This window comes from Camelus dromedarius, chromosome 15 (assembly GCF_036321535.1).
Source record: "Camelus dromedarius isolate mCamDro1 chromosome 15, mCamDro1.pat, whole genome shotgun sequence".
Lineage (NCBI taxonomy): Eukaryota > Metazoa > Chordata > Mammalia > Artiodactyla > Camelidae > Camelus > Camelus dromedarius.
Genome location: NC_087450.1, coordinates 33,721,099 through 33,736,221, shown reverse-complemented (window position 1 = coordinate 33,736,221; position 15,123 = coordinate 33,721,099). Strand labels below are relative to the sequence as shown.

Sequence of the window (15,123 nt, the reverse complement as noted above, 5' to 3'; positions counted from 1 at the left end):
GGCTTTTCCTGCAAGGACCTCAGTCAGCCTTCAGCATTCCTAACCCAACACATCTGTTTGTCTAAGACAATTTATGCCACTTGTCAAATCCCCAGTAATATTTTGGGGGCAAATAATTAAGCTGCATGCAGGATTACTAGATCCAACTTTCTCATTTTGAGATCTGATATATATACATGGCTGGGCCATGAATTTCAAACACGACTTGTCTAAGACATGTGGTAAGATTTATAAGTGTTAAAAAGCATTGAAGCCATGGAGGCTTCATAGATGTCACCCTCATTTCATTAAAATGTAAAGTATGCTTAGTACAATGTGCGAAGAAAAAAGATCAGTTTACAATAGTCCCTATGGATACTCGCCCCCTCACTCCCCCAGCATTGTGTACACAAAATCCCCTGGAATAAAGTAAACCCTGGGGTGGTTAGTAAGTAGTAGTTGGTGGCCGGTCTAGCCTGTTCCTTCCTGTTTGTGCCTGTGCATTGTTAGGGAGCTGTTGCTGGAGCAGAGCCTCTGTCTTGGAGAAATGGTAGTTGCATAGCTACTGGATTTCTCTTTTGTCTGGACTCTGAGGACTAAAGCAAGTTGGAAGGTAGGATTCTTGCTTAAACTTTTTAAGTTTTTTGCCTCCTTAGAAATTTTGTAGGATAGACTGTATTAGAGGTAATGGTTAAGTAACATATAAGACTAGAAACTTAGGTTTCCTGATGCCAAGTCTGGTTCTGAGAAAGGTCAGGCTATGTTGATTTAGTAGGGAGGAAATTGCATGCTGGAGCCTCTCCAATTTCTATATCATGTCTGATCTTTTTGAAATGCAACTTTGATTTTGCTGTCTTCTATCTTAAATCCTTTTAATGGCTTTTAATTGCATTTAGGGTAAAACGGTTCCTAGCCCTTGGAAACCACCATTCTACTTTATGTCTCTATGAATTTGACTTCTCTGAGGGGTGTAGAGCTCACTGTGCCATTGGATGTCCAGGTTGGGTGGAAGACAACTGATTTATTGCTATGGCACAAGTCTTTTTGAGCTTCTATCGGTATTCCAAAAGAAACTGCATTCAGCAGTTTATGTCCCTTCAGTTAAAGTAATGTTTACGAACACTAGGCTCTCCTGGATCTTGTGGCCCCACCCTCACTAGGAGAGAAAGCAGGCGGTGCCTCAGTGTCCTCTTCCAGCCTCCAGAAAAGCTTGTCTTTGAGTTACCATGTGGCATCAACTTGAGGATTAAACAAGGTAATACTTGTAGATCATTTAGAACAGAGTCGGGCACAATGTAAGAGCTCAATAAATATTGTTATTGTTTAGCTGATGATGCATCCCCCCCAATCTTTATTGAGTCTTATACATTTTCTTACTTTTTTTTATAGTATTATTGATTGTTTAAAAAGGGGTTTTTATCATGCCATATTTACTGTCATTGTAGTAGATTATCAAGTTTGAATATGGTCATTAGGCTATGGTTAACCATATATTTTAATATAATTGTTACAAGGAAATCACTATATGATTTAAGGATCCCCTTAGAACAAGCTATAATTTTTAGGATAAAAATTTTCCCATTAAAAAATACTTAGAAAAATAAGTAACTTATTTTTCTGATAAGAGAAAGTTGATTTAACCAACAATAGTTTTTTTCTTTTAAAGATTACTTCTTATTTTTTTATTTTTACTTTTTTTTTTTTTTTTTGGTGGTGGGGAGGTAATTAGGTTTGTTTGTTTGTTTGTTTATTTTTGATGGAGGTACTGGGAATTGAACCCAGGACCCTGTGTATTAACCAGTGATAGTTTTAGTCTTCAGATACTATCTCTTTGTAAAAATGCTAGCTGTTGACCATGCATTTCATCCTTTTTGTGAGTCATGTTCACATCACACATTTCATTTAGGGCTTTGAGGGTACTGGGAATTGAGAATATTTCAGAAATCATAGTCATTACATCATTTAAAGAAATTGTACTCAACAGAATATATAAATCTTTTGATTAACATTTTAGGCATCAACTTACATCAGAAATCTGGTCGTCAAAATGAATATAAAAATTGATTATATGAGAATTCCTGTAGTTTTTTAAAGCACAGTTTGCTAAAACTTATGAGTATTATCCATGTTTCTAATGGACTACCACTGCAGTAAAAAAAAAAAAAAGTGAAACATGAAATGTCCCTTCCTTCTTCCTTAGACATGTTTCCTTTTTGCCTGATGATCTCCTGCAGAGAACTTTAAAATTATATTAAATAAACTTAGAGACATTACAAACTATCCTAAGGGAATTGTTCGTATGTGTTAAGGTCTATTTGTCTATCTCTTTAATTTAAGCATAAATTTGTTTTTGTTTTTTGTTTCGGATATATGTCACCTTTTACTTTACGTTTTCTCCTATGCATTTGACACTAATGTAAGAAACATTAGAAAATAACTGTAGAATTAAACTATGGGGAAATACAATGAATATTCTTGTAACTTCTTTGTCTAGGATTAATGGTGAAGAGATTGGGATTTACAAGTTTGAGTTAAGGCTTGCAGTTAAAATTTTTTAAAATTTGTTATTTTTGTATTTAGAGATAATACAAAAATAAGACTTCCTGTATTCCCTTCACCGAGACTGCCCATTTACCACATTTCTTTTATCATTCTTTCCCTATGTACACATTATTATTATTCCTGAACAACTTGAGAGTAAGTTACAGAATGGACGTCCCTTTATTGCTAAGTATTTCCTAAAAGAACAAGGGTATTTTCTCACATAACCACAGTACAATTGTCAGATTTAGGAAATGAATATTACTATAGTACTGTTATCTAATCTAGAGGCTTTAATCACATTTGCTAGGTGTCTCAGTAATATCCTTTATGATAAGAGAAAAACTTTTTTTTCTGATTTAAGATCTACGTTAGAATCACTGCTGCATTTAGTTGTCACATCTTTAATTTCCTTCAATCCTGAACAGTTCTTCATTCTTTCTGTCTCTTGTGACTGGCATTTTGAAGAGGATGGGCCATTTACTTTAAAGAATGTCCCTCCATTTGGGTTGTGGTTGTTATTTTATTAATAATTAGAATAAGTTTTTACTCAAAAGTCCCTTTTGGTCAGTTATGTCTGAAGATTTTCCATTTTTCTTTTAGGTTTTCAAATTTATCAACATAATTTTTCATAGTATTTTTTAGAAAAATTTTCTGTACCTATGGTTATAAATAGCATTACATTCCTGTTATTGTTTATATGTGTCATTTCTCATTTTTTCTTGATAGTTTTGCCCGACATTTCTCTTTTATTGTCTAAAAAAATGAGATTTTAGTTGATTTTCTTTGGTGTATGTTTGCTTTCTTTTTAGTGTATCTTTGCTCTTCATTTTTTTCCTTCTACTTTTCTTTGGCTTTACCCTGATATTCCTATCCCAGAATTGTAAGACCAGTTTTTAGCCCATTATTTTCATTTATCTACTTTTCTGTTATTAGTATTTAAGATTATAAATGTTCCCTTATATCTTACGTATTTTGATATGTAGTATTCATTATTATTTGATTCTAAATATTTCCTAATTTACTTTATAGTTTTGCATTTGATTTTGGGTTAATTTCCAAGGAAATGAGGTTCATAAATTTATCTTAATTGCTTTGTGAGTTGTGGTCAGAGAATATGTATGATGCCAGTTATTTTAACATGATGTGATTTCCTTCAGGGCCAGGAATATAATCCTCCCTAGGGTTTTGCTCCCCCGTCTTACCCACTTTTGCCTCAGCCTCGTACAAGGCACTCTCCGTTTGACCCGTTCTCTCTCGTAGCAGTCTAGAAAATACCCTCACGGTCAGCGTGGAAGCTCACCTCTCCTGCTTCCTCTTCCTCAGTTATCTTGCAGTGCAACTTGTTCACTGGTGTCTTCACACAGTTGTACATATATTTGGCTTGTGTCTAGAATCACGGCCGGGGGTGAGGGCAACGGCCCACAGTTATGCTCATGGTAAGTTTGTAATGACATTTAGGGCCATGTGGTTACTGTTGTCTGCCGCCCCTGTAGTTTTCTTATGATAATAATGGAAAGGAATGAGTACACGTAAGAACATGGCTCTGGTTGTCTTGTAGATTGATTTCCATGAATGACAACTAAGTCTTAACAGATTTGATTATGAATGAGGCATTTTGTTTTGAGTACTATGCATTGAAGCAAAAACTTACAATGGGTGGCATACTTGTCACATATAAAATTTTTTGCCATGATCATGGTTTGAGGTTTATTCATAAGAATTTATATTTCTGTTTGAAAATAAAAACATGCTCATTAATTTAAAAATAGATTTGATGTTCTGAATGCTGTAATTTGTTCTGGACTTACATATGTAAAGTTTTTGTAAAATCCTAACTTGAGCAAATCCGTAGTTAGTATTGAATATATATGGGTATCAGCAGTTGCCAAAATAATGCTACATGTTACAAGTTGGGTTCTTGGGAAACAGGTTTTGAGATGGAGATTAGCATCCTGGAAATTTATTAAGGAGTACCCTTTGGATCAATACCTGTGGAAGAGAAAGGAAGGAGGCAGGACTGAACAGAGGGAGAAGGTGGGCTGTGACACAGTGTGAATGAAGACCTCAGCCTTTACACTCCTGCGTCATTGGATGCAGGCTGCCCCAGGAAGAGGACAGACCTTGGGTGATGAATCTTTCTTAAATTGAGATCACTCCAAGACAACAGCTGAAGGCTGTCATCTCATAGCACTTCTAGCACTGGTGAAAAAGTTCTTAATTCTTAAAGGGGAAAACACAGTATCTATTACACTGCCCAGAATTTCATTGGCTTATAACAACAAGCATTCATTTCTTGCGCATTCCTCTACAGATTGTCCAGGATTCTGCTGAACTACTCTGGGCTGGTTTAGGTGTGAAGCTGTAGGTTGGGTCCAGATCTGGTCCATGTATGTCTCATCCTCTATTGATAAAAGCCACTAGCACAAGTCCAAATGCATAAACTCATGTCAAGGCTCTGTTATGTCACACATCTTAGCATCCAGTTGGCCACACAAATCAAGTGGCCAGACCCAATCTCAAGGGAATGGAAGAATACTCTCCTATGGAGGTTCAGGGGAGGGAGTGAATATTTACCGAACAATAGACCAATCTACAATAGTGTGATTCTGCTTAATGAACAAAAGATGAGAGTTCCACTGCCAAGATTTCATTGTCAGTCTTTTTCCTAAAATACTTCTGTTTGTCATCTCCATCTGTTTTAAATGAGATGAAATGTGACAACACCTTCACCACTATTTGGCAGAGAGAACAGCTTGTGCTGAGTTCTTATAATTTTTAAAATTTAGATTTGAGTGGATCTTGTCATGTATATCTGTATCTCTACTGAAAAGATGGTCTCTTTGCAAAGCATTTATCTGAAGGGAGGACTTTCAGTTTTTAAGTTCTTTATCTTTTTTTTTTAGTTGAGGTATATATATATAATAAAGTGTGTTAAGTTCAGTTAGGTCATAGCTTATAAATTTTTATATACGTATGCATCCATATAACCACCACCCAGATCTAGATGAAGAGCAAATTTCCCTTATGCGCCTTTCCAGTCAGTGATTCCCCCCTCTCATGTAGTCATTATTCTGTTTCTTTCATCATCAGTTAATTTAGTTACTTTTCTCAAAATTCTTATAAATGGAATTAGAGTATGTTCTCTTGTATGTCTTACTCTTCAAGTTTTTATCTTAGTTGATAGACAATAAGCCAATTATGTCAAACTTCTATGTCTTTTCTTCACTTTTTTTTTATGAATCTTTACTGTAGTGTCTCTTCTGTTTTAGGAACTATATTCTGTGTATTATTTACTTAGCTTTTCAGGGTAGAATTAGACTAAACAAAAGTCCATTCAGAAGAAGCTTTTATGTCTGTCAGAAAGATGGAGTTAATATCAATTCCTGGCAAATAATAAAGTAGTCCTCTGGTTTCCTTTGTAAAGTTGGTCATTGATTTTAACAGAATTATCCTTAGGCATCCCACAGTACCTATGTCTGATGGGATGTTTATTTTTCTACGCATCCTGATCATTACCACACTCCGGGCTGTGGTGTAAATGTGGGTTTTGGAGGTTTCATAGCTGGCAGTCAGCTGTAAATTCGACCATTCTTTCCATTTGATTTGTGACACAACACAGGAACTTGTCTTCGAAAAGCAAATCCTTACTTCAGTGTTTCGTAACATGAACACTCTACAGAACAGAACTTTTAAAACAACCTGATACTTTGAGGCTTTATTAGATAGTAGCCCATCGTTTTAAAAGTGCCTATAAAAAGGCATCTTCATTCATCTAATACGAGCAAAAGACCGAAAATCCATTCACACTTTGAGTGTTTAGTATAATATCAGCTGAGATAAATGCATTTAATTCTGTGACTTTTGTTTTCAGAGCCACCTGTTCATTACAGAAATTTCTTGTACCTCCTGAGGAATCTCAGCAGCACAGTTACTTTGTATAATTACTGATTTTGAATGCCATTTTTTAGTTAACTCCTGTAAATTTAGGAGTTTTAAAAATAATTGTTATGGAAATATATTATTAATTGAAGTGATCCCTAAGTCTCTGTGCTAAGTAGTTCATAGTTCTAGCATATGCTTTCATAGATCAGTTATCTAGAAACAGTAGTTTCAGGGATGGTGACAGAATGTATAATAGTGTGTATACAGTTAAACTGCTGAATCTGTTAAGTGAGAGGTTAGCTAGAGAAGTAGAGTTTAGTGGATTCTGAAGTTTGCAGAGTGCAAGTGAGGAATAAAGGTCAATTCTAACATTTTTGTAACCTCTGCTGCAGAAGGGTGAGAAAAAATTCACTTGAAAGTTGCACTTACTATTCCATGATTGTGACACATACAGTGAAAGACTGCACATGGTCAGTGTGGTCTTAGCTGTGATTATAACTAGGAGATTGATAATGAATCCCTACTTACTTTTGTTTTGTGGAATCCAATGACTTATTTTAAGTGAGATGTCAACCTTTGTTAAAGCAGTTGGTTACTGTTCCTAAACATGTCCTAAATCCTGCCTTTGGCATTGTCAGCAAATTCATATTCTACACCCTTAATCAGCGTCTTAATGTATCACAGTGTAAATAACATATTTTTTAATGTGTACTTTAGCTAATATTTTTTTTTCTCTGTAATAGATGTTAGTTGACATTTGAGCTTATTTTATGTTTTTGTACCAGGTTCGCTGTCCCCTACCAAATATTTTAGGGATCACTTATAAGCTAAATTTTTAAGAAATGTCACATAGATATGACGCTAAATTTATGAAATTTAAAAATTATCAGAAGATACTTGTGTAAAAGGTGTAAGACTTGACTTTCATATACTAGAAAGTTTAAACAGAACAACTCACTTATCAAGGATTTGATCACCAAACAGATCTGTGCCACACCAATATGCTTATCCAGACACTAACAGAGTGACCGTTCTGTTTTGCAGTTTTCCTACTGTACATACAAATATGTCTGCATGTTATGAATGGAACTTTTTACAGTAAGCTAGACCCAGGGTACTGTCAAAAAGAGGCAGTTATATTATCCTACTCCATCTTTCCTCCTTTCCAATTTCTCTTCAAATCACTCTCCTGTGAAATATATATGAAACCCACACCAGCCTAGCTAGCTGTTCCAAGCAAGCCTGGTTGTCTATTCTTGGTCTTAGAGGATCTCAATCAAGTTACTCTTTTTACAAGCATGTGTAATTTTGTTTGTTTTATTTTGTTTAACGTGGCTGTGTAATTTTGACTCACCATCATTCTCCTTTTAATTGTTTTCTATCGATCTCTTATTCTTAGTGTATTGTTCTCGTAACCTGAGAATATCTTTTCTTACTCTGTGGCACGTACTCTGTCTACAGATTTTTCCCTTGTCAAGGAAGGCTGTGCCAGCCTTGTACAATAACTGAAGTGACTTTGGCACTTTTAAACAAGAAGATGGTGAAATTTACTGGGTTCTCATTTTAATACCTGGAGTTCCTAGATCTTCGTGATTAGGTTGCTGTAACTAATGAATGCATTTTTTAAAAATACACACCTTAAAAGGTAGAAATGAACATTTTCTTAAAAGCAATACATGATATTTTAAATAAGTAATCTGTTTAACTTTTTCCTAATTTTGTTACTTAAAAAATAAATACTAAGTATATTGCTGTTAATTAAGTGTATCATGCATTTTACTATTTCTGTTCTTAAATAATCTAGCAAGGTGGCATTTCTGGCTGATCTTTTCCATTTTGTTTGTTTTCTTTAGTTTCATGCTATGGATACGTTGTATAGGCACAGCTATGATTTGAGCAGCGCAATTAGTGTCTTAGTACCACTTGGGGGACCTGTTTTATGCAGAGATGAAATGGAAGAATGGTCGGCCTCTGAAGCTAGTTTATTTGAAGAGGCACTGGAAAAATATGGCAAAGATTTCAATGACATACGCCAAGACTTTGTGAGTAGAAAATTTTGAATTAAATAAAATGGGATGGGAATATTTTCTGTTTTAAAAATTTGTAAACCTTAAACTATTCATCTACCAAGCCTGTGACTTAGTAATTTTTATCTGCTCAACATAGAATGAAGGCCAGTCTTGTGGAGGGAGGAATTATCATTTGTCCTGAGAAGTAATTGTGAGTAAGACCCAGGGTCAGGAGGCCCTGAGTTCTTGCTGTAAACTTTGGCAGTATGAATTCATCCTCTTCACCTCTCTCTGAGTTCCAAGTTTAAAATATGCACAGCTTTTCTAACCATTTGCACTAAATATTTCTTACCTCTGCTTTTTAAGCTTGTTGCTCTCCTTTAGACCCTTCAGTATTTTTCTAGTTGTCTTACTAATCATTGAGCCTGAATTTGATACAGACCTCTAACATAGAAACCACCTGTACCAAGCAGAGTAGGAGAATTTGCTTTATGGGTTTTGGATCTCTGACTCCTCTTAATGATATGCAGTATCTTACTTGCATTTTAAATACCAGGTAATCTTGTCTACTTTTATGTACTTCCTTTGTCTTTGTTTTTATGGAATTGAATTCAATTAAGCTCCCAATCTCTTTGAAATGGGGAAATTTCTATTGGAGAAGTTCATAAATAGCTTTCAATAGCAGTCATTCCTTTTTTTAAAATTATGAAAATACTTTTTAAATATGAAGTATTTAATGTTAAGCTAATCTCCTGCCTTTTATGTTGCTGCACCTTCTTTGAATTATTTCTGAAGGGAAATTGTTACTTACCGATACAGGTTGATAAATTAAGTCTCAAACATGATAATTAAAGCTGTTAGTGTTACTAGCATTTGTTCTGGCAAAACTTCACTCGTTACCCAGATTGTTATATGTCATGGTTTCAGTTTATAGGATGTGCAGCTGAGAATTTAAAATGCATTGGTGGCATTTAGCTTCAGATGGTCAGAATAAGATACCAGTGCAATGTTATTAATATAATATAGTTACACCACTAAATAGAAACTGCAGAAACAAAACGCTGAAGTGAAACTGCTTTTCCCTGCATTGTCAGACATGCTTATTTTATGTCCTAGTAATCATTCTGAACTCAGTTCAATTCACCAGTTGTTTACTGAGCATCTGCAACATACCAGGCCCTCAGGTACGCACTAGACATGCAACAGAAGCTGAATGTGGTCCTTATTCAAGAAATGGTTTCATAGTCAAGATCAAGAGAGAGAAAGATATGTCCTCAAGTGAAATATAATGTAATCATTTCTATTGGTAGGAAGAACAAATATTATGGGAGTAGTGGGAAGGGAACTATTAGTTTTGCCTGTCAACTCAGGAGTGGATTCATGGAGTTAACTGGCATTTCAGCTGGACTTCTGGGGGTAAAGGGAGAAAATAGCAGATTGACATCTATACACTAGCTGTGAAACTTGTAGACAGCACTCCTGGGCACTTAATACAGGACTAGGAAGTAACTCTGAAAGTAGCTTGGTGCAGTGTTCTTGGACATAGAGGTGGGCATTGATAGGAGGTAAATAACTGTGTGAAAATTAATATAGCAGCAATAATGCCTTCATGACCTAACAGAATTCTTGTAAATTTGTGGCATGATGTATATTAGTTTTTCTGAAGTGGTTAGAATGCTTGTCAGTGAGCTAATCCACATTAGATTTGTTGTATTTTGGGGGCTGGAATTGGCCACCAGTGTCAAAAACCTTAAAGAAGGTAGAACATCAGGAGGCTGGCTGTTCAAAGAGTTTGTGTTTTGTGTAGTTTGTGGTGTTTTTAAACTTATTATCTCTCCCCTCCACCACCCCGTACTTGTAAAGTAATACTAAAATCTACAGACCATGTATGACAAGCCTACGGCTAACACCATACTCACTGATGAAAAGCAGGTATATGAAAAAGTGTTCAGCATCACTAGTCATCAGGGAAATACAAATCAAAACCACAATGTGATATTGCCTCATACCTGTTAGGGTGACTATTATTTTAAAATAGAGAGCGAGATAACATGTTGGTGAGGATATAGAGAAGAATTGTCATTAATTCTTCTTTAAATGTTTGGTGAAGCCATCTAGTCCTGAGCTTTTCTTGGTTGGAAGGTTTTTGATTCAGTCTCCTGACTAGTTATAGGTCATTCACATTTTCTGTTTCTTCATGATTCAGGTTGTATGTTTCTAGGAATTTATCCATTTTTTCCCTAGATTATCCAATTTGTTTATGTGTAATTGTTCATAACAGTCTTTTATGATCCTTTATATTTCTGTGGTCTCATTTGTAACATCTCCTCTTTCACTTCTCATTCTATTTTGGTCTTCTCTCTTCTTAGTTTAGCTAATGGTTTGTCAATTTTGTTTCTCTTTTCAAAAAATCAACTCTTAGTTCGTAGATCTTCTCTATTGGTTTTCTCATTTCTACTTCTTTATTTCTTCTTTGATCTTTATTGTTTCCTTCCTTCTACTAATTGGAATCACTCTTTTCATTTTTCCCTCCTCTGACTGGGTAATTTCTAATGACCTGTCTTTGAGTTCACAGATATTTCTGCTTGATCAAGTCTGTTGTTGATGTCCTGTATTGTATTTTTCATTAGATTCATTATATCCTTCAGCTTTAGAGTTTGGGTTTTTTAAAAATGATTTCTCTGTCTGTTGAATTTGTTTTTATGTTGTTTTTCTGATTTTGTTGACTTCTCTATCCATATTTTCTTGTAGCTCACTCAGCTTCCTTAAAATAATTCTTCTGAATTCTTTGTGAGGCAAATCCTAGATCTCTATTTCTTTAGGATCAGTTCCTGGAAAGTTACTGTGTTCCTGTGAGGGTGTCATGTTTTCTTAATTTTTCATGTTTCTCATAGCCTTTTGTTAGTTCTGTGCATTTGACTGAGCAGTCACCTGCAGGTAGGCGCAAGGGTACCCGGTGAGTGAGGTGTGATGATGGTTCTAGCCCCTAGGGAGGCCCATTGGCATAGCGCACGTTCAGCCTTATCAGCTGAGGTCAGTGTTGGTAAAGATTGCAGGGGTCCTCAGCAACCAAGGGTGTGGGAGTCTACAGTAGCACTGAGGGCTGTTGGGGTCTTCAGTGGCAAAGGTTGCTGGAGACCTCCTGAATTCCCACAAGGTATGTCCTGGGCAAAAGGATCCCTCTTGGTGCTGGATGTGGCTTTGGAGTGCCCTCACGGTAGCAAGTAGTGCCTGAGATGTGAACATGCTCAGATGTGTCCCAGAGCCAGGAGTGGAATATGTGTGCTCACAGGCCTGGGGCTTAGTTTGCTGGCTAGCCCACAGTGTCAGTGGCTCTGGTTCCTGTGATGTGAGCACATGTGCAGCTCTGGGGTCTGGAGTGTGCATGGAGTGGGAGCTGAGGGCTGGCAGCCCTGTCCTGGGATGCGGACACAGCAGCATCTCCCTCTCCAGGAGGCCAGCAGCAGCAGTGGCTCTGAATTACCTCAGGGGCAGAAGCTGCCAGTTCCCTCTGCAGAGCAGGCTGCTGAGATCCACGCCACAGAGTCCCCTGCTGTGAGAATTCTGTAAATATGATAGCATATTTTTCTCACATTCGTATTTTATGCTTATTATCACTATTTAAATTCTCCATCTATTTTGCCTTTTCAACTAGAGCCTTTGTTATATTATATTAATATAACATTGCGTTAATATAGTCTGTAGTTGGCCGGATTTGGATTTCCTTGTTGTTCTGGTTACCTTCAGTACACCACTGTGTTGGAAGGCCTACTATTTCATGTACTCCTACATCTTTGAACCTCACAGGGCCCCAGAAGCTTAACTGAGTTTCTCCATTCTTGCCAGATATGCCCCTCACCCAGCAGAAAACCCACCCGACCTGGTTACTTCATCTAGCACCCTACCCAGTCTTCAACCTAATGAGTTTCACTACCCTGCCAGCACACAGAGTTATTGAAACAAGCCAATCACATCCTGCTATGGGGACTTTCTTCCAGAACGAGGGCACAGCTCTCCTCGTTACACAAAGCCTCACTTCCACTGCCCCTGCCGGCTCACTTTTCTCAAGTGCAATTCCCGTGCAACCTTACATGGTGTGCAGTGTCCTCTTCTCCTGGACTTCAAGTATATGTGACTAATAAGCTGCTGTCAGCCTCATCTGTTTTGTCTCCAGTGTCATATGTTGTATGTCTAGCCATCCTGCACTGTTTTGAAGGGCGGGTCCTTCCCTCACTGAAGGGGTGAACAGACTTCTAAGTCTTATGCTTAACGTGGGACTCGGATAGCAGAAGGGTTTTTCAGTGTTCCCCTACCATCCTCAGCAGGCCTTGCACTACAGAGCCTCTCCCCGCATTTTTGCCCTTACCCTAGTGGTAGAATGGTGTTGCAGGTTCATGGTGAGGGCACAGGGGGTTTCTTAGTTGTGCTGTTTTAGCCCAGTCTTGGGCAGGCTTTGTGTGCCTGAGTCTCAGTGCTGGAGCTCCCACAGCATTTCTGCTCTTCCTCCAGCTCTCTTGTGGCAGCCAGTCTCTACCTTGTGTAGCCTTTTATTAGCAGGGGTTCTTGGATGTGAGCTAATTTCCAGTCCCCCTCCATTGACCACTGCACTTTGCCTGGGACTTGGGGTGAGATGGTTTCTAGTCCCTCTCAGATGGCAGACACTTTTGCTTCGTATGAAAGGAGGATGTAAGAGAAGGATCTGGGAAGCAAGGGGTTTTCGGCCTGGTCCCCCTGTGGTAGCTGATCACCATTGTGCACACCCACATCACCACCAGTGGGCACTTTCTTAGTTCTCTTGCCCTGTCCAAGTTCTTCCTGCTGGACACCTGATGGAGGAAAGGGAGTGTGGCAGTTTCCTTGTGCACTGCTTTATGTAGCTTCATCTGACAGAGTATAATAAGTTTTGTTTTCATTCCTTCAGAGTATTTTTTTCATTTTTCCCTATGATTTCTTTTTTGACCCACGGATTATTTAGAAATAAGTTTCCCATATTTGTGGGTTTCCCCCATATATTTTTCTGTTACGACTTCCAGGTTAATTCTGCTGTATTCAGAAAACGTAACCCCAAAGCCACAAATTTTACATTTTAGAGATTTGATTGACTTTGACCCAGTATATGGTTTATTATGGTGAATGCACCATGTGTTCTTGAAAGAACAGATATTTTGCTGTTAGGTAGAATGTCCTGTAAATGCTCCTTAGGTCAAGTTTACCCATAGTGTTCAAGTATTCTGGAGCGAGCCTTACTGATTTTTCTGGCCACTTGTTCTATTACTTGTTAAAAGAGTGATGTAATAGAAGTCTCTACCTATAATTGTGGATTTTTCTTTTTTTCTTTTCAATTGTATTAGGTTTTTGCTTTAAATATGTTGAATCTCTGTTATTAGTTACATACACATTTAAGATTGTTAACGTTTCGTATGAATTGACCCTTTTTTCTTTACATCGTGTTTCTGTATCCCTGCTAATATGCCTTGTGGTGAAGTCTACTTTTTCTCCTACTAATTCCCACTCCAGATTTATTTTGTTTCCAGGTATTTCTTGTTTCCATCCTTTTACTTTCATTTATGTCCAGAGTGGGCTTTTTGTAGACAGGGTACAGTTAGATTATTATTTTTTTTAACCAATCTGACCATCTCTGCCTTTTATGAAGAGTGTTTAGACCACTTACCTTTAATATAACTACCAGTAATACCATCTTATGTGAATTTTCCATATATCCCACTGTTCTTTGTTCTTTCTCCTTTTTTTCTTTCTTTATGATTCCCATTTCACCTCTACTAGTGGTTTATTAATTAAACTTTTTGTAAAAGACAGGTTTACTGCACGTATCTTTAACATACCATATTCTACCTTTGAGTCAAATACTGCTTAAATCACATAGATTATAAGAACCATGAAACAGTACACTTTTAGCTCCTCCTTCCCATTCTTGTGCTTTCATTGTCATATACTTTATTTCTGCCCATGTTCTAAATCCCACAGTGCATTATCACTGTTTCTTGCTTTAGATAATCAGTAATCTTTTAAAGAGATCCCCCCAATATTTATTTATTTATTGTTATTTTATTAATTTTTTTAAAATTTACCATTTCTGCCCCTTCTTCATTTCTTTGTGTAGATTCACATTTTCATCACCACTAATGGGGGATTCCTCAGGTTTCTTGCTCTGGTCCATTTCTTTCTGATGAACACCTGATAGAGATCTATGGCAAATAGATTTGGATTCCCCTTGTGTCTAGAGCTTCCATGGATGCTAAACAGTTGTCCTAGCCCACTGATGACCTTTAATAAAATTTAGTAAATTTTGTTGCTGTTCTTACCTTCATTTTTATTGGTCATCTGTTTCTTTTATGCTTTGCCAAAGTAAAAATAGTTTGAGTCCTGTCTCTCCTCAGGGTGACTTGGGAATTTAGTTCAGTTTATTGTCTTGTAATTTTAGCTCTCTGATGGAGTAAAGTATTGGTATAGTTTTGCAAAATATCTGATTTTTTCTCATTGTTAGGGTGGGAAAGACATTCTCTTGTGGATTTCTACATCCTAAGCAGGACCTGACATATGCAGAGGAATCTGGAAAATTCAAAGTGCAAATTGGCGAAGTCCTCTCTTCATACAATGAAGTCCTTCTCTATAGAAACTCCTTTCAGCAAAGGGTATTTCCTACCTGTTATGTCATTTAGGCTTCAGTTGCAGGTAACAAAATTATAGG

General features: G+C 37.0%; 1 protein-coding gene across 10 annotated transcripts in view; it reads left to right on the top strand.

Moving 5' to 3' along the window:
* The window catches only part of MTA3 (metastasis associated 1 family member 3), a 135,989-nt gene that overhangs the window by 85,569 nt on the left and 35,297 nt on the right, over positions 1 to 15,123 (top strand). For 8 of the 10 annotated variants that reach the window (XR_010384205.1, XR_010384206.1, XM_064494539.1 and 5 more), the window contains exon 9: positions 8,259 to 8,447. The exons of the other annotated variants lie outside the window; for them this stretch is intronic. Coding sequence is in view for 6 of the 8 variants with exons in the window: in XM_064494539.1 (XP_064350609.1) it covers positions 8,259 to 8,447 (189 nt within the window). In the remaining 2 variants the exon portion in view is untranslated. The remainder of the gene's footprint in view (positions 1 to 8,258; positions 8,448 to 15,123) is intronic. 10 annotated transcript variants of the gene reach the window in all.